The following is a 23,446-nucleotide window of genomic DNA, read 5'->3' as shown; positions in this document are numbered from 1 at the left end:
GGTAAAAACACTATTAGAAATGTTCTTACTAAACTTAAAATCCACCCCAAAACAATTAGAGCAACATATTGGGGCATTTTCAGGCTACACTGACATCCTGCACAGGTAAACCAGGAACTGAAACCGCGTGTGAAGGAGCAAACTCGACTTTATTGTCTGACTTGAAAAGTGGTGAACAGTACTGCTGACAAATTAAGGGTCATTAAAAAGAGGTTTAACAGAAAAAAACAGAGTTTTGATTCATAAAACGTTTGGATGTTCTTCAGGTATCCTGCTTGAGGCAGATATTTGCAAAGTCCAGCTTTCTCCCACTGACTGCCCATCGGCCAAAAGAGGGGGGATGCAAAACCCTCTTGCTCTTTCATAGCTGCTAAAACAACTTTGGGCCGGCAGATTTACCCCCGGAGCTGCGCCCGCTGCTGCAGGAGCTGCAGGACCATGGGCGGACGGAGCGCCGGGGCGCAATTAAATACGATTGCTAATGTCATTCTCTCGCTGATCCCGCGGGAGAGGCACGGAGAGAAAGGGATTAAGTTGAAACAAGGAGGAGAGGCTGCAGAACAGAAGGGGCCAAGGTAATTTCTATCAGCTAATCCTGTTTGGTTTCCCTTAGCGGCGGGCTTTGTGGGCAAAGAGCTCACAAAGACATCAAAGGAAGAGCTTTGCTGCAAAGGAAAATGAGTCAAGCTGTCCCTCCGCGTCTGTTTAAACATAAACTAGGCAGTAATGGGGGTTTTCATGTAGGACATGGATGCAGGAGAAAAAGGGTGAAAAGCACAAAAGAAAAGACAGAAGGAAAGGTTAATGCAAAAGAAAAGGGAGGCAGCATACAAATCCCACTGGCCTCGCCGAAAGAAATAAGAATAAAGGAGAAATGAAGAGGACGCATCTGAGAGAAGAGGTGAAAGCAGCTCTTCACCGAAATGGGAAAAAGCAGATGAAGAAACAAGTGGAGCAGGTGAGGATGAGAAAAATGCGCAGTTGTGAGCGATCCTGCCCTGATCTCCTGCTGCGGAAGGTGTCTCAGCACAGTCATGCCCTCCCCAAACCGCCTTCTCCAGGAGGAGACTGCCCACACACAGCTGGAAATGTCTCTAACGAGACTTCTTCAAGCACCTCCAGAAGAAATAAAGCACATGGTGTCACCACCTATCTACAGCGTGTTAGTGCCCGACGCTCACAACATTCATATATAAGAAACGTATTGGTTTGGAAGGAGAAAAGAAGTGGGAAAACTTACACTTGGTATTATAGGAGGTGTCAGCGTCCCTTTTCGTAACCCTTCCCAGTTAAAGCCTTCAAACCATCTAGAAGGGAGGGAATAAAGAAACACTTAGACATACAGTGAAAATCTCTCTGTAGCACAAAATGAAATGTAAATTGCTTAAACAGTGGGTTTCATCTCCCGCAGTCAAATTGTCCAATTAGCCTTAATAATTTTTCCTGTCATCTTTATGCATTTTTTTGGTGGACTGAAAATGAAATGCGCGTAGCAACCCAGTGGTGATACCATGGCAAGTACAAATTACCGATGCCCAGAAGAAAACTGTTCCTCACTGCAGATGTCCTGGCTCTTTCCTTGTTATAGGGTCAATCCTTCCCATATGAGACCCATAATGTCCTTTTTTCATATAAGATTGGGAGCTAAAGCGATGCACAGGGATGTTCTTCTCCTGGTTGGGGCACCTCGGGTTTGCTTGAGCTACAGCAGCTTAGATGAGTGGATGAGCCCTGAGTTTCAATCTGTCCACCCCAAAATGTCCATTTCTGTTGCTCTGGGGATGGGAGAAGGACCAGCATGGATGGATGAGATAACCTGTTTCTGCAATGGGTCTCTAACTTGTTCTTATTCCCCTCCCGCGTTGTGAAAACTTACGAGACATCACTTAACAACTCTTTCCTGTCAGCCCCAAAGGGATGATGAATTAACATCACAGGAAGCGAGTTGGGCAGGGGTGGGGAAGAGAAATCAAGGAAAACCTCAGAAAGGGATTCCTCAAACCAAAAAACATGCAAGCAGACAGTGGCTGAGTTGGATTCCTTCCCAATGCTCTTCTGCATTAGAGTCGTTGAAGTGTAATGGTCAACGTGCAATGCGTTTTGCTCACAGGCAAGGCCGGCATCGACACCAAAACACCAGGGAAAACGAGCCTGACGGAAATTCAATTAGAGTCTAAAGCACACTACAAGGGAAAGGTCAAAGGAGTTTAAGAAGAGCGTTTCCTGCTGAAAATGGAAGTGTTTGAAATGCATGGTTCTGTGGGATTCTGGGTTCTGATGGATGGTGGAAAAGACACTCACTTGTGCTTTTGGATGTCCTTCACTCCGTTTTTCAAGTTGCCTAATCTTTCTGATGGATTGTCCCTATAAAACAAATAACACACCAGTTACTTTCTTAATTCTTCTGAACAATTAATTTCTTTGCAAATAAGATCAAAGTGATAATATTTCCTGCGCTTACCTGCATAGTTTTTTAATTAAATTAGCAGCATTTTTGGCAATCTTCTTTGGAAATTCAATCATGTCTATTCCCCTTAATATGATGTTATAGGTCTTCATGGGGTCTGGGCCTGAGAAAGGGGGACTTCAGAGGGGAGAGGTAAAAGATTAAAAGCTTGTCTTCAAAATGACATAGAAAATTACTCAAAAAAAACCCAAATGACCCAAAGCAACACATAGCACCCTGCTGAAATGAGAAAAGGAAGATAACAGACCTTATAGCAGGGCCTGTTGTGATAGGACAAGGGGTGATGGTTTTAAACTAAAAGAGGGGAGATTCAGGCTGGATATAAGGAAATTGTTGGCCCTAAGGGTGGTGAGACCCTGGCCCAGGTTGGCCAGAGAGGTGGTGGATGAACCATCCCTGGAGACATCCCAGGCCTGAGGAACAACGGGGTGAGCAAAGCTCACTGGCTCATTCTGTTTGAGGTTGTGACGTGGTTTCGGTGCGGATTAATTAGGTTTCCATTGGTTTAACAGAACAGGGGCCTGGGTCTAGCCCCAAAGGACAAGGAGGTTGAGGTGATGGATTCTTTTCTAGCTCCTGTATCCTGGGAGCGAGCAATGCATGATGAGGTGAGGAGTACAAGGAAGCTGCTGCTGCCAACACGAGCAGTGATATGTACATAAAAAACTAAAGAGGGGAAGGGATATGGGATATTTAGGGATATAGGATATCTAGGGATATAGGACTCAAGTTCCCATGGTCTCAGTCTCCCTCCTTGTCAGATGTGCGGCTGAGCATCACCGCACCCCCTGCTTGAACTGCAAACCCTTTCCCCACCATGTTCAGCTCACTCTGGGTAACAGTTCAGGACCAAAACTGAGCTTTTAGGGTGTCATTTCACAGCGCTTCCTCAAAAGCCTGCTCACGTCCTGCCCTTTGAGAGGAAGCTGTGATTTAAAGTGGAAAACCTAACGCTGAGGTTGAGCGGCGCAGTGCTGTGCCGGCTCTGAACCTGTCCCTGGCCTAATCAGGGTGACAACGGCAGAAAGATTCAGCTCTCTGTTCCGCAGCGGCGCCGGCCCCGATGCCCATACCTGCCAGTCAGGAGCTCATACATTAAGATTCCCAGTGACCAGTAGTCTGCTGAAATGTCGTGACCTTTGTTCAGGATGATCTCGGGGGCTACGTACTCCGGGGTGCCACAAAAAGTCCATGTTTTCTTTCCAAATCCTATTTTCTTTGCAAAGCCAAAGTCGACCTGCGGAAAGGAGCAGAAGCAGCATCAGGGCAGAGCAGCAGAGGAATGTCAGCCGTGCGCCCCGCTCCTCTTGAAGTGAAGCAAAGCAGAAAGGAAAGTCTCCTCGTGGGAATATTCTCCTCGCTAAAGCACCGCGGGTCGTTCCAGAACCAGGCAACCACAGTGACTTTTTTGCCTGTTTATCCTTCGAGATATGAAAGGAAGATTGTTGTGAGGGAATAAGAACAAATGCCAGCGCTGAGGGTTTCCTGGCAGATGTAACTTTGCATCATTCACAGCTCAGGTTGACTTACTTTGCCTTTTTTTTTAACTCCCAGCAAGGAACTAAATACTGACCATTTTGGCACCTACTGAAAAGGTTCAGATTCCTCTCCCAGTATAAGGAGCCATGCAGTATAACAAGCATCCTCCCAATTTGCTTGAGGCTGATGGAACGTCCTTGGTGGGCTCCCAAACCTCAGTGTGCCGCTATGGCACCAGTGAGCGCGGAAAATCAGATTATTCTGGGAACTGAAGCAGAGTGCAGGTATTTTCAGCTCGAGCCCAGAGCCGTGGCCTGCAGCACTCTGCTGTCCCTTCATGGCTGGGAGATGCTCCTACACCTTGTGCTGCTCAGGAGCAAAATGTCCCACATGGTGACAGTCCCAGAGGGATGTGGGACACTTCTTGTGCTATCATGTACATGGAGCTGGTGATGGGACCAGCAGAGACGCAGGTCTGGATCCTCCTGGGGTAAGGAGAACAGACCTGCACCTAATCGTCCTTTATCATCGGGCACCTTGTTGAACTCCTTGGCCACAGCAAAAAGCTATAGAGGACAACTCTGTCCTGTCATTCATTATGTGACACACTGTGGCTGCCACCAGGTCATGATGGTGATGGTCCGACTTAGTCCTCCTGGCTCCTGATGCTGACCCCAAGTTTCCCTTCCCCTGGGGAAAGGTCCCCAAGTGGGGGGCAGACACCTTGCCCCCCCAGGACTCTCAGAGGGAGGACAGCAGCTCTTTTTAGGGGCACATTGTCCCATCCTTCACTGATGGCTTCCCAAGCGCCCACACCCTCCAGTGCTCCCACCAAGACAAGTCTTGCTTTCCTTCTCCCCCTCTCCAGGGTCTCACGCGGCCGTTCGGGGTACATGTTACACGCCGGGCACCTCTGTGCTGATTTTTGAGGTAAAAAAAGTCATGTGAACGAATAACGCAACAGAGTGAAACCCATCAGGAGCTCCCTAATTTGGGGGATGAAAGTCTTTGCATGTGCTGCCGTCCTGGTTTGAGGAGCTGGATCTTGTAGGGGGACAGCACCGAGAAGGGCCATGACTTAGTGGAAAGAGCAGTTTTGGGCAGAGGCCTACCCAGTTGTCCCAGAGGAGCTTGCACAGATCAGCAACGCAGTCCAGAGCAATTAATAATTTCTCGCCATGGCAGGGTCATGATTAATATTTCCATGAAGAACAACTTTTTTATTGCTCACACAAAAGGCCTGATGCAGAAACAGCAGCCTGCAGAATTTGTTCCATCAGTTGTACCTAAAGCCCACAGATGCAAGTCTTCCCCCTCTCCAATCAATATTTCAAAACACGTATTTTACGTTATCTTTTAGTCTTTCCATAGCTCCGAAACATCTGGGTGGATTTCTCCTGATGCTCTTTTCTAAACATTTCCACCTCAGGGCTACGGATCTGAATTTCAAGGCAGAATTAGTGTTTCCCAGCTCAGCTGTACCCTGAGCCTCAGTCTGTGGGAGGTTGGGGAAACGTCTCGGTGGTGGGTGACAACACCCTGGCCCTGATCTGATCTGATCGCATCATCTCATCTCATCTCACCGTTTTGGCCGCACCAAACGTCACAGACACTCACCAGTTTGGCATAACCTCGATGATCCAGAATGAGGTTTTCTGGCTTGAGGTCCCTATAAATGATCCCCTTGGAATGCAAATAGGCAAACGCTTCAACAACGCACGCCGTGTAAAATCTGGTTGTCGAATCCTCAAACGAACCTCTGCGTAAAATGGGAGAGCAAAAAGGGATAAAGCAATTAGATCTCCTCCCTTACCAGACTTCATGCTACTGTTAAAGTATCTATACAGTTCAGTAGAGTCACCCTAACACCTGGAAAGTGCCTGTTGCTGAATGCACCCTTATATATGAATTTAATTGTATTTCCATTTTTGAAGTTAGCATCTTTGCCTCGTTTTAGCAGCAGTTTGGAACCAGTTTTCCAAAGCAAACCATTCCCCTGCCCCCTGGGAGCTGGCTGAGCTCAGAAGCGCGTCTAAGCTAGGTGGCAGCACAACCACAATTTAAAGCCGAGAGAATTAAAGATGAAATGATGAGGCTTAGACAATGACGAGGAAAAAATGTCACCCAGCACCTGCTAACTTTGCTACGGTTCTTGGTGTAATGGTCCGGAAAAGACACGCTGGTAGGAAAAGGAAGAATTACAAAAAATTTGTTCTAAGTAATTAAAAAATAGTTTAATCTTCGCTTTGCAATCGATCTTCCTGATGCATTTCTTTCTCTTCCCAAATTGAATTATGTTCCAATACTGAGCCTACTACATAGTTACACGCGATTCACTGCATCTTTTCCTGCCTCGTGGGTGTGTTATGTCCATGTACCATGTCCACCCACCCCCAAAACCAAATGCCGCAAGGTCAAAAATCCTCCCAGGGCAGGAAATACCAGGACCACGTTTTCTCATGCGTGATGGCATGGTATGTAACTACACACTTTCCTAACAATTTTATTTTCCCATAGCACCCCTGTGTCCTGACCGCGTGGTGCTCTGTGCAGGGTGTGGATTTGCTGCATGATCATGTTTCCCACTTGGATGAGCAGCCCTCATTTAATATGTGATATCTGGACTAAAAGCCCATGCAGGACTATGGATTTCCTCCCGCTCATCGCTACCATACCTGTGTTGTAAATATTAAGAAATATTAACAGCTATTGTTTATCACAGTGCCTCCGTGACAGAGGTGGATGTTGCTATTGAGGGTGGCAGATTTTGATTAAAATTAAGATATGCTGCTGGTTATTTAGAGATGAAGATGCAGGGAAAGGGCAGTCAAAGACTTGCGGTAGATGCAATTTATTGCATGAATACCATCGCTACCATCTTCTGTATCTTTGCAGAGAGGTCATGATAAAGTAGCTCTGGATAAGTCTCCACTTATATCAAGCCTTGTATGTGTTGGATACAACCTCGACCGGTCTTCTTTCTCAGTTATGACTTTGTTAGAGGCTCGGTTATCACTTTGTCAAACAAAAATAGCTCCTCGCCTTTCCGGGATCTTAAATCAAATGTAGCATGGTAAGATCCAGGTTTTGCCCATCAAAGACCTCTGGTTATCTGAAGGCGTATTAGAAAATATTCCACTTTGTAGGACAACAGTTTCTTAAAACTCACCTGTCCCTGAGAATTGTCCAGAGCTCTCCACCTAGACAGGCTTCCATCAGCATGTACAGGTATTTGCTGTCCTTGAACGTTCTGTAGAGCCTGTTGGTGGCAAATGAGAAACTCATAAATAAATTCACCGTATGAGCGAAGGCACCAATCGTTCCCACTTCTCACAGACTGGGGGCTTCACCCCAGGAAGCACCACAAGACTAAGGGAAATCTTTCAGAGCTAGGGCTACATTTAAGGAGATTATTTCCATGTCTTTTCTTGGGTGGGAAATATTAGTATTTCAGCAGAAAAAGATGCGCATCTGAGCTGTGAAGTCCATCATGGAACTCAGAAGAAGATGTCACCGCTACTCTGGGTGCTGCAGGTAAAACCTGCCATTTCCAACAGCGTAACGTGACACTTGCCTTTCCAGATGTGCTTGAAAGAGAAGTTTTCCTATTGTTTTTTATGACATCCATATCACCTTATTCAGACGAGCCCGGCTGCAGATGGGCAGCCTTCCTTCCCTTTGATCATTTCAAACAAGCACTGCCTGATTTGTGATTAGTTTCAGAACTTAAACCCACTGATGTGGTAGAGCTTAAAGAGAATTCATGGACACGCAGGTATCTAAAAGTGCTTCTCCTCTTCTTCTCAGGGACTGAATGTGGAGGAAAAATTGCCTAAAGGCTTTATAAACCCCCCCTCCTTCCCAAGTGCCATCTGAATTATGTGGTAAAATCTGATATATTAAACAAATGAAACCATACAACGATGGAAATAAAAATAGGGAAATCAGGATTAGCTGTTTTGTTTAATTTTAATATTGAACTGCTGTTGTACTTGTCGTTACACATGTGGGTATATTTGGGTTGCCAGGCAGGAACAAGCCCATTGTATGCGGATACTGGAAAGGCTTCTTTGCAGCTGCACTGTTTAGAAATTGATTTAAAAATGCGAGTTCCAAAGCAGAAGGGGATGTTGAGGGATATTCTGCTATGGTGTCATCGCTCCATTCATGGCAATATCCAGGAGTCAAAAATTAAAGGGCTGATGCAACATGATCTAAATTAGAACAGGTGGTTTTGCAGATTCCAGCTCTTCCCAGCTAGTGATAAACCCAGTTCTTAATATAATACGCTCGGTGCTGACCTACCTGGCAAATACTCTGTAGCTCAAAGGTGCCATTCACAGCCACGACGACAGCGAACCTGTGGTTTAGATCTTGCCTTACCCATGCTGACATTTAAACCCTCGGTTACCACCCCCTTCTCAAAAACAGTTGGAATGAATGTTCTGACCATTTCATATGGGTAAAATTCATGGGATTAATTACAAAAATCCTATTTCTTGCCAGTTGGATAAGATATATTTTTTCTTAATAAACATTCCAGCTACATGAAGGTTTACAGAAAACCTACATATTCAAGAATCGAATATATGAGTAACTATTTTAAATTACTTGGTAATTTAAATGCTACTGAAAGAAGGCAAAGAAGGCATTACTTTCTCTAGTTCAGGTAACCCTGCTGAAAAAGGGCTTTCCAGAAAGTTTTATGGACATCAAATTCGGCCTAAAATGTGCAGAAAAAAAACCCCAAACATATATAAAAAAACCATTTCTCAGTTGTAATGGAAACACCCTTGTGCTTCCATTTCAATATTTGAATTGATTTTTTATTAATTTTCTTATTAATCTAAATATTTGCAGATCCAGGGCAGACATCCACGGCTCAACACTTGTTTGGCCCTTTACCAAACACACACGGAGCATTTTGTTCTGTGAAATTCTTAATTTACCTATAAGTACATTTTATTTAGCGGTACTTGGCCTCTTCTGCTTCTTCTGCCTTGTTTAATGCATTTTAATAACCAAACCGAACTATTCTTCGAAGATGTTTAATGAAGTTTCATTATGAGTTAAGAAAATAATCAGGTTCTTTGGCAGTTTCATCCTTCCTGTTCCGGTGTCCCAAAGGTTGTGTCCTTGCTCCAAGACCATTTGAAACCCACCTGGCATCTCAAAACACAACTAATCTATTGAAGTGATAAGATTTCTGCCTGCAGCACCCAGAAAAATATCATCCCAGCTGGTCCAAGAAAGGCCATAACCAGGTCATGAGTAACTTTAGGATAGAAACTATAGGACAACTTAAAATCCCTGTGAATGTGCAAAGGGAGAAGCGAGGGGTAAAAGTGAACACAGAGTTTGATAAACCAGATATTTTCTAACTGTGGCACATGCAGTAAGAAAAGTTTGGGCTTTATGACTTAGAAAGCCCCTTCCCAGTGCAGGATTTCCATGGGGGATTTATTAAAAATAGTTAAGGGTGGCTTGTTACTGTAAAGGATGGGAATTACTGCATGATGCAGAAGGAAAAGACCTCTGGCTAACTCATCCTTTTTTCACCTGCCTGCTGAAAGAATAAGAAGTGGGAATGAAGAACTATTTATTTTATTAACTATGAATATCAGTGGCTCCATTAAGAAACATTTGTAGGCTCAGGCTTTTTATTTAGGAAGGGATATTTCTGGATACGGTGTCAAAATGTCTCTCCAGCTGAATGGTCCCACACTTCACCCTTTACATCCCCTTCCCGAGACAGCTCAGGCTGCAGAAAATAAATCTATAGGCTGAAATAGCCCCTCGCATGGTATATTTGGCTCTAGCCTAGGTAACGGGGGCATGTTTGTGAAGAAAATATGACGGCACGAAGGAAATGGCAGCTGGGCAGGGTGTCGGGCTGCAGTTGTCACCCATGAATCAGAGGCGAAACCGTGGGCGCCGAGGGGATCCCAGGAAGGAAACACCCCCTTGGTGACAAACGGGGTGTCCGTCCTGGCCGGGGATTTGTCTTTGCTTTATCACAGGGGTTTGGTTTCGCTCTTGGGTTACTAAGTCTCTGTGGACCAGTTTTTGGGAACAGTGTTGATGTACTCACAATCCTTGAAGGGTCAGAAAACTTCACCATAAGGGTTAAACCCAAGTGCCCAGCACCTGATTTTATTCACTGGAGAACTGTATCTGCTTAGGTTTAGGGGAGGGAAATGGTTCTAGTGCATTTGCCTGTGATGAGCCAAGTGACACTGAGCTGGATCTAATACACCCTAAAGAGAAGCTCTGGATACAATGGAGCAGCACATGATGTTGAAAGATTAAACCCTGCCTTTCAGTTTCTTTTTGCGGGAAGGAAATTTCAGAAGAAAAAGGAAAATCAACCTTTAGCAGTGGCAATGCCAAGTCACAGTGCGTTTATCTACCTGGAGCATCACGCACCGGCATTGGCAGCTCTGCCCAGGCCCAGGGGAGCCACAAAGGCCCATGAGCACGGTACGGGGACAAAACAAACCAGTTTAGACTTGAGTTTAGTTTAGGCTTGGGCAGATGTCCCTGATGGGCAGAGTAATCTCACATTTGCCTAGAGAAGACCTTATTCCTTGCGCTGTTATCTGCAGTCCCTTGCAGGGAAGCTGCAGCTGAAGTGTTTTTCTAGCGATGGACGGGTTATCCCTGTGAGGTTTTACGAAAGGCCGAGCGCAGCCGTGCTGAGCTCCCCCGCGGGCCGGTACCTCACGATGAAGTCCGAGTGCGCGCTCTGCATGATCTGCTTCTCCGAGCGGATGTGCTCCTGCTGCCTCGTGTCCACGATGTGACGTTTCTTCAGGATCTTCATGGCGAACGTTTTCGACTCTTCGCTTTTTAACTGTACCTTGGGTAAAGCAAGCAAAGGCACCAGTTAGGAGCAGGGCGCATTCCCTCGCTGCATGGGGACCCTGTAAAGCCACCACCCTACCTTCAGATAATCCCACCTCCCTACCTTCAAATAATTCCTCTCACCTCTCCAGTCATCAGCTTCGCTTCGGTATGAACCAGATTTCTAAATTTCTTGGCCTGTCGCTAAACTGAAAAGCCATTTCTAAAATCCCCACGTGCTTTAGGGGAAGCCCAAGCGTCGGCGTTCCGCTCAGGTCAGACACTGCTAGCCAACGTACAGCTTTCACAAAGCTTTTTTCTGCCGCTAGTAACAAATGCACTGGCTCTGGCAGGGAAACGTGGTCCTTGGATGTATGTAGAGGATGAGCAGAGCCGGCTTTTCAACAGCACTGCTCAGTCACATCTTTACTTTTAACCTTAAGCCTCAGCAACCTATTTTTAGCCCGAGACGAAGTTGTTTGCTTGCTTGTCAGAGTAACCCTGGTAACTTCTGAACCCTGAGGCATCCCCAGCCCGCTCCGAGGGACCGGTCCCCATCCCAGCCATGGAACGCAGCCACCCGCCCCATCTTGGCCATCCCCTCTTAGTCACCGCCCAATGAGAGAGGAACCTCATCACACATCCAGGCCTCTTAGTTTGCTGAATTCCCCTGGCAGCTGCTCATAATAATATCACCAGTTAAATGCTCTTCCCCCCTTTATAGCAAGAGGTGCCATTTGGTGACTTCTATTTTGGTTTTCTTGCCTGTCATAAAGCCCCATCAGAAATCCAGCTGGCCTTGTAGGTTAGGAGACAACATCCACGCGACCACAATGTATTTAATAGAACATCTATTTGTATGTTTTCTTGGGGCTGATGTGAGACATGGCACGCACCGTAACCGTGAACACTTTCCTCGTCATTTGCTTTGTTCACCTAATGGTCCAGGCTGCAGGGAAAATGCAAGGAGGGAGGGTGTCCTCAGCATCCCGTCTTTGTCAGGAATCAAACTGGCGCTCGGATGGCCACAAAGATACACATCACATAAGGAAATCAACCCCGAAAGGCTGATTCTCAGCTGGCAAAGAGATTTCCACCACCACCACCGTAAATGATTCAGAAATAAACCCTCATAAAGAGCCCACCCATCCATGGCCCAAGTTTTCATCCAAAATTCTTCAAGATGTATATATGTGTGCATGTATCTGTTTTAAAACCACCCAGGCTTTTGTGGCTTCTGACTTTCCCCGCAACCACAAGCATTTCCAAGCCCACATGAAACTTTTCCTTTTTCCAAAGAATGCGCTGCTCTGCATTTCACACTGAGACTTGTAATTATTAGCTTTGCATGAAGCCCGCCTTTGCCATTTAATCTTCAGGGAGACAGGGCACAAAGCCCTAAACAATCCCCAGAAAATACAGAAAAACATTCTTCCTCATCTCCACAGCAGAGCTGCTCAGTTACTCATTGAACTGGTGCTACACGGCGCTGCCTTTGCTCTGTGGTTTGACCACAGCTCAAAGCAGAAAGAAATTCTGCATTTAGGGCAGGCTGAAAGTGATAAAAATATTTTTGGTTTTGGGTCAGGGTTTGTTTTTTTTTTAATTTTATTTTTTTTTCATTTTGAATAAACTGCATATGGATTCTAGTTCAACCATTTGAAGTAAATGACTTGATGTTATCCAATGTAAATCAAAGCCGGCTGTTTCAGGGGAGAGGGAGAGAAGTGAAGCGATGCACGGGGAATTAAGACAGGAGGAAAGCGAAGGTAAAATCTGGGCTGAGCAGAATTTACTAAAGCTCGCCAAAAAAAGATCAATCAAGGTTCATTCTGACTAAACATTTAGACCTGGAGAAGTTATCCCTCTTGCGTCCGATGGCAAAGCAGATCGCGTGGTCTCCTGTCACATCTGGCGATGGACAAGCGCCATTAGTTGCCACACTTTCAAACAGAAGTCTGTGCAAATCCCTATTCTACATTACAGACCAGATTTGATTTCTTTCAGCCTGTATTTTTTAAGGCTCAGCCGTCCACAGCCAAACAATAATGAAGAGTAGAACCAAGAAAGTAGCTCCAGTAGCAAATTTGAATGTTTCTTGCTCAATTTGGACAGGAAACATTTCTTTTATTAAAAAAGGTATTTAGCGCTCTAAACTTACTTGAAACATAAATTCCTATTTTCCTACCGTTAGTCTGTACTAGGCATCAGTGTTAAAAATAAACGCAACAACCTGCTAGGGACCCAGATGAATAAATTCCAATATTTTATAATGAATAAATCCTGATGTGTTCCATTCTAGTCTTATCATTTTAATACCATGAATTCTGACTACCTTATTTTTATGCTTTTCATTAAAAAGGCTATTTCTCTTATTAATACCTGTTTTTTTTTTCAAGGATGCCTGGGCACATGATGGAGTATCTGGGGAAGGAACCTGCTTCCCTAGACATACTTGCACAGGTTCTAAATAAGCACAAGAAAGGAAATTACTATGAGGAAGCAGAAGGCAGTGGTTTGATGATGTTATCACTGCCACAACTGTTTAAATATAGAACAATCAGGCGGCTACAATTAGCTAATGCAAGGCTTTGACCTGATGCCACGGGAGAATTTAAATCCATTTTCCATTCCCACTCCTGTTGTGTTTCAGACCGCAGGGGATTTGTGAGAGATGGAGGGCACAGGGGGGGAACTATTTGCATTAAATGCGCCGATGCACCAAAACAAGCTGCTGAGGTACAAAATCTAAATGTTATGGTTTGGATTACCTGGTTGGTCACTTGGAAAATGAATTCTGCAAATTTCTCCTCCTTCTTCAACACGTCCAAGTCCTCCTCTTACTTCGGTGTTTCTGCCAAATGGGGGAACTACAAGGACTGTTTTTATGATGTAAAGCTGGGGAGCTCTAGGTCATTTCTAAGACTCTTAAACCCAGTAATTTATAATATTAAGCTCATGATAGTTAACAGAATAAACACGTTAAATCTCAATCTAATTTCAAAAGTAGAAAAAAAACTTATCTAGGAGTCACCTGGAGTTTTTCTTTAGAAAAAAGGATTAATGTTGAGAAGATGGGAAGGGGCTGCTGAGACCACCCCATTCTCCAATTATAATGAGAAAAATAGTGCAAGGAGCTGCAGAAGTCACAAGGATGTTGCCCCTTGGTTCAGGCGGAGGGGTAGGAGCTCGGCCTCCCACAGACACCCACCACAAAAATCTCCTAAACGCTTCAGAAAGGGGAAAAACGTGCAGCAGGCCAAGGTGGGCAGTTTGCAAAGGAGCCGCTCTTGCTGCACAGCCCACGAGAGCAGCTCTCCCGCACCCAGAAGCAACACCTCACATTTCAAAGGCCCCAGGACTATCAATTCGGTGGAAACCTGACAGAGTCTGGGTTTTAATCGCTCTCTCTCCGAGAGCCGCTGGGGATCGACATGGGGTAACCACCGACCTCCAGCTCTCTCAGCCATTTTTTTGCGAGCTGAAAGAATTTCTGGTGCCTTTCCTCCTCCTTTTTTCAGTCCTCTCCTCACACTGACCTTCCCCAGTCATTGCCCTTTCACGGGCACAAAAATCTTCAAAATGACTCTTGGAGATGGAGTGATAAGAGCAAACATCGAGGCCACTGTAAATGTCCATGTTCAGCAATAATATTAAAGCTGTTCATCTGCTAAAAGGTCCAGTGGCAGGAAAAAATTAGAAATAAAATTGGTAGCACGGAGCAGACTCCTGCCCTTTCTCTCCACCTTCGTACCCACGTTTCAGTTTTCCATTTTAGGTCCATCTCATCACCGACCTCTGGCACACGGTCCGTGTCTGCAATTCTGTCTCCAGCTTGCACGGACTAATCGCAAAATGCGAAGCGAGCTGAACATCCAACCTCCACTGCGAGCAGGCTCGCACCATCCTTTCTACTGCAATAATCCCCAAAATGGTGAATCCAGGGCACGTTTGCACAGTGGTGAGAAGGCTGTGGAACACCAGGGAGGCTGAGGAGGAGCTGGATGGATGGTTGGATAGTGGGAGGAAGAGACTTTCCCCTGAAGCCCAAGGTGCCCTTGCAGAACCGCTTCACCGCTCTGCAGACTTGGAAAGGAAAGAGGGACAGGGGCTCCTATCAGGGACATCACCAAGAGGCCACCAAGCCTTGTCCAGCTGTTGTTGTCTCATGTGGGCACCGGAAGCAATCTGTGGAATATCAAGAAGGACGACAGAGCCCTGGAAGTGGTGGTGAGTGTCTCTGGAGCACAGGTAGTTTGTTCATCAATCCTCTCCGTCAAAGTGAAGGGGTTTGAAAGGGGCAATCAAACATGGCAAATCAACAAATGGTGACAGGACTGGTGCCACAGCTGGTGGTTTGGCTACTTAGGCCATGAGAAACCTGGTCTACTGGGGCTGATGGGGTCCATCCGTCAGAGAAAGTGAAGAACACCTTTGGTCAGGGGCTTGCCAAGCTGGTGAAGAGGGCTTTAAACTAGAGTTGCTGGGGGAGGAGAACCTCAATCCATCCCACTCCTCCCAGTTTGATGCCGGTGTCAGCAATGGATGCCCAGGGCCGGGAGAAGGGTCACAGGTCAGCAGGAGAGCACCCGAAGAGCAGCAGAAAGGAATTCCAGCCTCTGCAGCCAGTACCTCGGCTTCAGCGGGGGCCCGGGCTCAAATGTCTCTATTCAAACGCACGAGCATGGGGAATAAACCAGAGGAGCTGGAGATGTCCAGAGACCTGCAGGGTCTTATTGGCATCATGTACATGTGGTGGGATGGCTCTGCTGGGCATGGATGAAGAGCCAGCTGAGAGTTTGTGTGTCAGGATCAAAGGGAGGGCAGGGACAGGTGACATTACAGTGGCAGTCTGCTACAGGCCACCCAATCAGAAAGACTGAGAAGATGAGGCTCTCCATAGACAGAAGCAGCCTCACGTTCACAACCCTGGTCCTCCTGGGGGACTTGAACCAATCCAGTATCTGTTGGAGGGACAGCACAGCAGGGCAGAAGCAACCCAGGAGGTTCCTGCAATGTGTTGATGGCAACTTTCTTCTCCAAGTGACAGCGGAGCCAATGAGGAGAGATGCTATGCTGGACCTTGTTCTCACCAACAAGGAGGGGCTGGTGGGGAACATGAAGCTCAAGGGCAGCCTTGGCTGCAGTGACCATGAAATCGTGGAGTTCAAGAGAGTAGATTCTGGACTCTTCAGGGTTCTGCCTGGTAGAATACCATGGGATGAAGCCCTGGAGGGAAGAGGGGCGCAAGAAAGCTTTCTTCTGTGCCAGCCCCAAAGCTGCCTTCTCCCCATGTGCCTTGCTGTCACATGTCACTTGGGGAGCACCGTCCATCCGGTGTCATTACCTCATCAGCTCCTCTTTGCCTATGCTTCAGCGTGATGTCCCACTCCCACGTCACCATGTGGTTTCTTGGCAGACTGAGTCACCGTGACAAAACTGCCCCCAAGTGAACCCAAACAGATGGGTCACTATCCAAAAATATGCTCAATCAGAAGCTCTCTTGAGGAGGACACGTCAGGGAAACAGGCATCATTTTGTTGCTAATAAGCTGAATTCACAGGGCTACCTTGAACTTCTCAGCGTTGAGAAAGTAACGCTGCTTCAGTGGAAACACTTTAAAAAGTTCAGCATGAAGGGGGTGAAGATGCGTTGATGGTGAACTGAGTAGAAGAGGAACGTGACAAGATTGGGCCAAGATGCAAACACAGTGGAGAAGAGGAAGAGAAAAGAAGGAGAGATGGAGAGGAGAAGAGAAAGAGAAGAGATCCAACCTCTTCTGCTTTTCCAAGTCCTTGTTTCATCAGGCCTCAGCTGGCTTCTCGGTGCTTATATTAACACATTGGAACTGCTCCAAAAGCGTTGCTTTGCTTTACGGTGTAGAAACTTCTGCAACTTCCAAAACACACAGTGAGCTTAAAGCCTGATTTTTTTCTTTTTAAACACAGCTATAATTCATGTACAAATAAATATGGTTTTACACCTTACTGCTTTTTCATACTTTCTGGGAAAATGCATATTGATGAGACAAAATCCAGGCCTTGATGGAAAAAAGAGTAAATGGAGCTATCTGAATGTTTCTTATCCTTCCTTTGTCTCTACTTACTATAAATATGTGTATTATATATAGTCTGCAGTGGGGACCAACTTCCCTGCAACTCCAGTGAGAGCTGAACTGATACAACGCAAGGTGAGCTTGAGAATCTGTAAACCTTAATAAATATTTACCGGCATGTAGAACAATCCCCAAAAGAAGGATTTATTTTCAGTGAAGACTAGTGCAGTGCCTGAACCTTGCCATACCTCACCTGAGGATAAATTACTTTAACTGCACCCATCTCATTCATGTCTGGTCTTCTATTCCTGCATCTTCTTCTAGGAGAAGGCAGCAAAGAACTTATCCCAATGTTCTGAATTCCTATTTACTGCAGATGTTGTACCTGTGGGTTACAGCTCTTGCATGGCTGTGGGTTTTCCAAGAAGCCCTACAATTATGGTATTTTTCTCCAGGGAGCTGCTACAGACATTATTTATCATTGTGGTACCCTGTGCAGATCCTTGCAACCATCGAACAACAGACCCAGGGGCATGGAAGCAGAGCTGAATGCAAATGTATATTTATAGTTTATCCTTCCTTCATTTTGGCAGATACACAGATGTTACAGCCGGAATGGTCAGATTTCTTCCTGCTGATATAATGGAGGTATTTGAACGTGAACTTTCGCAGCACTCACGAGCCTTTTCTGCTGATCTTTGAGGGAGCTGCCCGGGCTCCCAGCTCAATGGGAACACACACAGGGAGCCGAGTTTGTGCAAGTTAAAAATATTCCGTTTACTCTGGAGATGTGGTTTTATCCTAAACACGCAGGAAGGGTGAGCTCGGAGGAGCTGGACAGAAGCTTTTCTGGAACTCTCGGGTCTGCGACTCGCGGACAAGTTTGTCGTCGCTCACATCTCCCGTTGAACCCCCGGGGTGGGCACAGTGATACCTCCATAACAACAAAACACTCTTCCAAAGGGCTTTGGCTAATTTTCTTTCCTCCTTGATGTGTATTATTCAGCCACAAATGTGCGCTACCATAAAACGTGAATATCTCTGTATCACATTAAATAATAACCGACAACCACAGCGCTCGGGAACCGAAGTGCAAACGCTTTTGCTGGTTGGGTATGCCCAAGGTCCTTTATTTTGCACCGTTTCCGAGCGAGATGCATTCGAAACACCAAAAATAGCAGCAGCTGTTGCTGAGCGCAGCACTTGCAAGCTGAGCTCTGCTAATCCCAACAGCTGAGCTGCTGCATGAACAAAGCGGCAGCTTCTCCCTTCCCCAGCCAGAGTCCAGCGTGCTTTTAGTACCAAATATATTTATGGTCTTCCAGGATGAAACAGATTTCCCCATATTCATATTCTTTGTTAAAACTGGCTTTCTACCATTATTTCTTTTTATTAGCAATTATTACCTTGTCCGTATTTATGCCTCAAAGCCTCTTGTGGTACTCAGTATCGTAGATGTCTCCATCAGGGTTTTGAAGGTACTTTGCACATCTCCTTAGGGCTCTCCTGACCTCAGGCTTACCAAGAAATTATCCAAATTATAAGCAGGGTACGCAATGCTTCTCACTGTGTCCTTTCCCCCTCATTCTCAACATCACGTTAGTTTTGGGTTAGCTGTGTGTCAACAGGCAAGGTGACTGGACTGGCTTAGGCTGGAAAATAAGTCAAGACTAAAAAACACCCCACCAAAGATGGAAAGAAAATCCATGGAGTAAAAATCAAGTCCTTAAGAGGGTGAAATTTTGAAGGATGAATCAACAATTAATTACAAGGGGGCAGCAGGGTGGAAACTGAGGATGGATAGAAACTGTCCATGACAGTGCCTTTATTTTCTTTAAAGAAGTCTAGGTTCAACTGGTTGGGAAAGCAATAAATTGTAAACCAGTCTGAGTGCTGTGGGGCTCTTCAGGAAAATAAACCGCAAAATTACACTCTATGAATACACTGAAGTATTAACTAAAAAATGTGCATTCCTTAGAAAACCTGAGCTATTTAACAATTAAAGTTGCTAAAAACCTGTAATTCTATGTTTTGATCTCTGTACTGAAAATTTATATTCAATGCCTGACAACACGTACAACTTAGGTTTTTTTATAAGCAAGGGCGTTGGGAAATATATTAAAACACGTCTTTCTATAAAGCCCAAAGGTAAATATTATTTTTCAAAAATGTCTAGAAGGAAAAGACTAAAAAAGCGGGAGGAATGTAAACTGTTTCATGCATAAAATCATTCCAATAAAGAGTAAACAGCAGTAGAAGGGTTATATAGTTAAAATATGCAAAACCAAATGGAAAAACTCACCACTGTGGTTTATTGAAAGTATCAGATGGACCTAAACTCTCCAACCCCATATGGGATCCGGCCCCACTCCTGAATTTGGCTTTGTCTGCAATATAGCACTTATTCTTACATCTTAATTCTGTCTCCGACTGGCGCTGAAGCCTCTCAGATGGTCTCTTCTCTTCCCAAACCCTGACAACATCCTTTCCATCAACAGACAAGCCTCGAGAACATGTTTACACTTACAAAGGGTGTGTTTAATTCCATTAGGAATTAAAAATCAAAAGAAATACTAAAATATGGCTCTGCAGTGGTCCAGCCCCACCTGACAGCATCATTACAATGAAGCATCCTGCATATAGTTAAGAAGGGAAGGAAAAAAAAAGGGCCAAGTATTTATCATTTTGCTCAGCTCTGCACCAGTAGTTTTGTTATCAGATGAACATGAGATTTAGTCAGGTACCTGATCTTCAAATCCCTCCCTTATATCTCAAATTTCCTGACCTTGATGGCACCCAAAATACCCATTCTTTCAAAAGGAAGGAGGCTGAAGGATTCCTGACAACTGAAAATGAAGAGATTTCAAAGAGAAGCCTGATCTTTCTCATAAAAAGCTTCATAATAGCTGCAACAAAAGGATAGCGATGCAATTGGAAATTACCACTAATAAATATCTGGATTATGCATCTGTCAGTTTATTGGAAGACAATTACGGCAGTTTTTTTCCTTGCCATCTAATTAATTCGCTAATGGTTTTGTTTACAAAACAGGCCAGAGGCAGTAATAAATTTGAATGCACTTCATAATCTGGGGCCGGATTTCTCTTAAAACACTAATAAAAATGAAAAATGCTCTACTGTCCATTTTAAAAAGGTGCTGTACAGCCCCAGTAAAACGTGGCTGAAACTAAGGCTTCATTTTTATGTGTGTGTCTTTATTAATCTCCATATCATAAAGGAGTTTATCTTTAGGGGCCACCATCAAGACAAAAGGACTTCAAGGGATATATGGCACCATAAAACACTTTCATTAACGCCTTGGATTATGAAATAAGAAGAACTGCATTAACTTTGCATCTATTAAAATCAAGCCCGAGAGGGCTGGGAGCGCTTTTGAGAAGAGGAGGGACATCAAACCCCATTTTTACAAATTGAAGCTGTGACTTGAAATAAAAGGGACACCGGGCAGCAGTGGCCAAGTGCTGCCCCTCGTTGTCTGGCTCTACTTGAGCCAGGCCTAGGTTGGACTAATGTGCCTGGTTTGGGCATCACTCCGTATTAGTGAGAGCCAGCTGGACAGTGAGGAACCAGACTCATCACGGGCCTGGAAAGCTCCAATTACATGTAAAGCTCAAAAGAAGCATATTTTTTCTTTTAAATAAAAGAGTTCTTCGGGTTCACATGATAATGGTCTTCAAATACAACCCAATCTCCAGGGTTATGTGCATTTGTACTACAAGTGTACTAAGAATTACAGCAGGGAGATGTTAAATATTAGGAAATACCTTTCTGGGAGTTTCCTTCCACAAAGACTCCAAGGACAAATTAGGGAGAGCTGGTCAGAAGGGATCAGGTGTATTTGCCTCTGCCTGGACAATGACATCTTCTGATCCCTTCATGACCACCTGGTTGAAATATGTGGCTCTAAGCACCACCAACTTCTGCAAAACCACTGAACATTGAAATATATGATTAAATGTTTTGTCAAGTCAGGGCTAAAAGTTGAGACTGTCCTTAACCTGCCTGGTGCCTTCAGGATGTCCCAGGCCATACGTCACCCATAGGGGTGCAGAAGTTCCCTCCAGGCTTGTCTACATGAGGGACGGTGGTAAGTCTATAGGTTTTCACTGGCGTATCTCCCCTGAGAAGCGAACAAAGATGTAGCTGAACCCAAGTCTCAATCAAGCTTGCGATGGCGCGTGAAGAAAATATATTATTTTTGCAATTTTATAACAACAGAAGTGATTGAAAATCTTCTCCTTCTATTGCTGAATGATTGTCAAAAGTGATAAGTGCATAAATCAATATAGCAAAAAGGCACATGTTGAGGTTTGGACCTGATAATTTACTCTACCTGTGCTCAGCCATCACCTACATGAACTGATTTCACAGCAACAATGGCTCGAACCCCTGTATGTTTAGATACTCTGGTGCCTTTATTTCAAATGACTGACCTGGGGCGGTTGATTAGAAACACAGGACTGAAATTAAAAGGAAATTAAAGAACAAAGATGTGAGCAATAAAGTTCAGGAGATATGATGATGATGGTTGAGGACATCTGACCTACAGCTCCATGCTCTGCAAAGCAGTGCTTGGTGAGATATGAACCCGAGATGACATATTTGTTCTCTATTATGGAAACACCTGGATCCCAATACAAAAGATGCTCAGCTGACACAATGCTGAGAAGCTGAATTGCAAAAAATAGTGGACGCATCTGTTAATCTATGCTATTAAAAACCAAGAAATCACCTCCAATGTTTTCTTCTGCCCTGCTAAGGGAAGTGACACCAGCTGGAAGCCCTCTGAAATTAGGGTGGCTTGTACTAGCAACGTGGCACTGCTGGCTTTTCAAACACTGAGCATCACACAGGTCCTGCTGTAAGGGAACTAACCCTTGATGTGATTTTGTTCTATGGCAGAGCTGGTCCTTGTGTAAAATATTATAGTCCAGCCATTGCTCAGCTGGCTTCTCCCCTCCAGAGAATCACAATATAGTCTGGGTTGGAATGGACCTTCAAAGCTCATCCGGTCCAACCCCTGCCATTAGCAGGGACATTTTCACCCAGCTCAGGTTGCTCAGACCCCCGTCCAGCCTGGCCAAGAGACGAAAAAAGTCTGGATTCCATCGTCCAGCTGGGGACGAAGAAGGAGAGCAGGATCAGTAAGGACAAGACACATTGCAAGAGGCACCTGGTAGCCTTCAAAAACCAGAGCAAACAACGTATGACACCAATGCAAATCGTTTGGAAATGTCTCTCGACATATACAAAATAAAACTACCCAGAAAACCAGGGCAAAAAGATATTTCCATGTGTCATCTCCACAGAATCGAAAATGATTTCAATTTTAGGCTGTCTCGCCTAAAAGCCACAATCCTTGTGTACGAATGCGTTGAGGGGTGACCTATGCAAACAGGCACCATTCACAGCGGTGTTTGCAAAACCAGCGTATAGCTGTATAAACCACAGCTGGAAATTAAACCGCAGACCAACGGGAGCGTTATTCCTTCTTGGCCAGCAAGACACAAACTAAATCCCAGACATTCCAGTTTCCAACCAGACACTACCAGTTGCCCTTGGGAGGGGTACAGAGATGCCCTGGGGGGCCTTGCCCACAGCAGTTAAGCTATAAAAATCCTCTTCCTTGCAATGTACTTAATCTATTTGATCAATCTGACTCTTGGAAAGCACAGAAATGTGAATGTTTTCCAGGAAAAAAATTCCAGTGCTGTTGTGCATTATCAGGCACCGTCACACACTCAGGCAATAAAAGAGGCAATTCCATTTCATTTTTTAGCCTTAAATTATAAAACATATTTTTCATGGAGAAGACAGAAGGAAGAAGTGAAATTCTAGGCTCAGTTTTGACAAAGATAATAAAATCTCCCATGGCGGTAAAGAAAAATAATAAACTCCAGAGTGTAAAGCTAAACTTTTAAATATCTTTTATTCTTCTGGGTGCAATTCACTATTGGTTAGGAACCTTCACCAGCATTTTCCTGCTCAGGAGAGGGGCACCCATCCCTGGAGAAAATCCCCAAGAGATGATGGAAACATTTCTCCCATCAGTAGGTTTCTGGAGGCTGTGGAGGTGGCACCAGGACTTCTTGGAGGTTTCTGAGATCTGGAAATCTCCGAAAATTTCAATATCTCTACCTGACCAATCTGATCTGTTGAAGGAGCTGAGCACGTCCCCTCCTGCTCTTCCTCACGTCACGCATCACTAAGATGTGGGTTTGGTCAACATCTTACAGCTTCCAAATTCACTCTGCGAGCAGCCAGAGGGCTGGCCCATGGCCACCAGGAACAGCCAAATTCTCTTTTATGGGCTCCCATAAGTACCCAACCAACCAATCTCACGCACCATCCCAGGAACACCTTAAGGTTTTCAAAGCTTGATAGTGTGAGTCAAAAACAGCCTTAAAGATGGAAACAAACCTCATAAGCTCCTTCACAAGCTCCAAACTGGTGGGTCCCTCACTCCAGGTCAACTCAGGTGGCAAAGCCAGCGGTGATGTTAATTTAGGAGACAAATCTCCTAACAGCTTTATGCTGTTGTCAACAGAGGGGGAAGGACCTTCAAAAGGGAGGTTGAGCAC

At 45.0% G+C, this 23,446-nt stretch overlaps 1 protein-coding gene across 7 annotated transcripts in view; it reads right to left on the bottom strand.

Moving 5' to 3' along the window:
• Positions 1–23,446, bottom strand: part of PRKG1 (protein kinase cGMP-dependent 1) — a 468,886-nt gene that overhangs the window by 6,825 nt on the left and 438,615 nt on the right. For all 7 annotated transcript variants that reach the window (XM_082054422.1, XM_082054421.1, XM_082054420.1 and 4 more), the window contains 7 exons: positions 10,666–10,805; positions 7,116–7,205; positions 5,564–5,705; positions 3,541–3,704; positions 2,462–2,584; positions 2,302–2,364; positions 1,241–1,307 (listed from right to left, as the gene is read on the bottom strand). In XM_082054422.1, coding sequence (XP_081910548.1) covers positions 1,241–1,307; positions 2,302–2,364; positions 2,462–2,584; positions 3,541–3,704; positions 5,564–5,705; positions 7,116–7,205; positions 10,666–10,805 — 789 coding nt within the window. The remainder of the gene's footprint in view (positions 1–1,240; positions 1,308–2,301; positions 2,365–2,461; positions 2,585–3,540; positions 3,705–5,563; positions 5,706–7,115; positions 7,206–10,665; positions 10,806–23,446) is intronic.

Source organism: Streptopelia decaocto (assembly GCF_964273445.1).
Source record: "Streptopelia decaocto genome assembly, chromosome: 5".
Lineage (NCBI taxonomy): Eukaryota > Metazoa > Chordata > Aves > Columbiformes > Columbidae > Streptopelia > Streptopelia decaocto.
The sequence above is the reverse complement of the archived record's forward strand: the minus strand, read 5'-3'. Positions and strand labels throughout refer to the sequence as shown.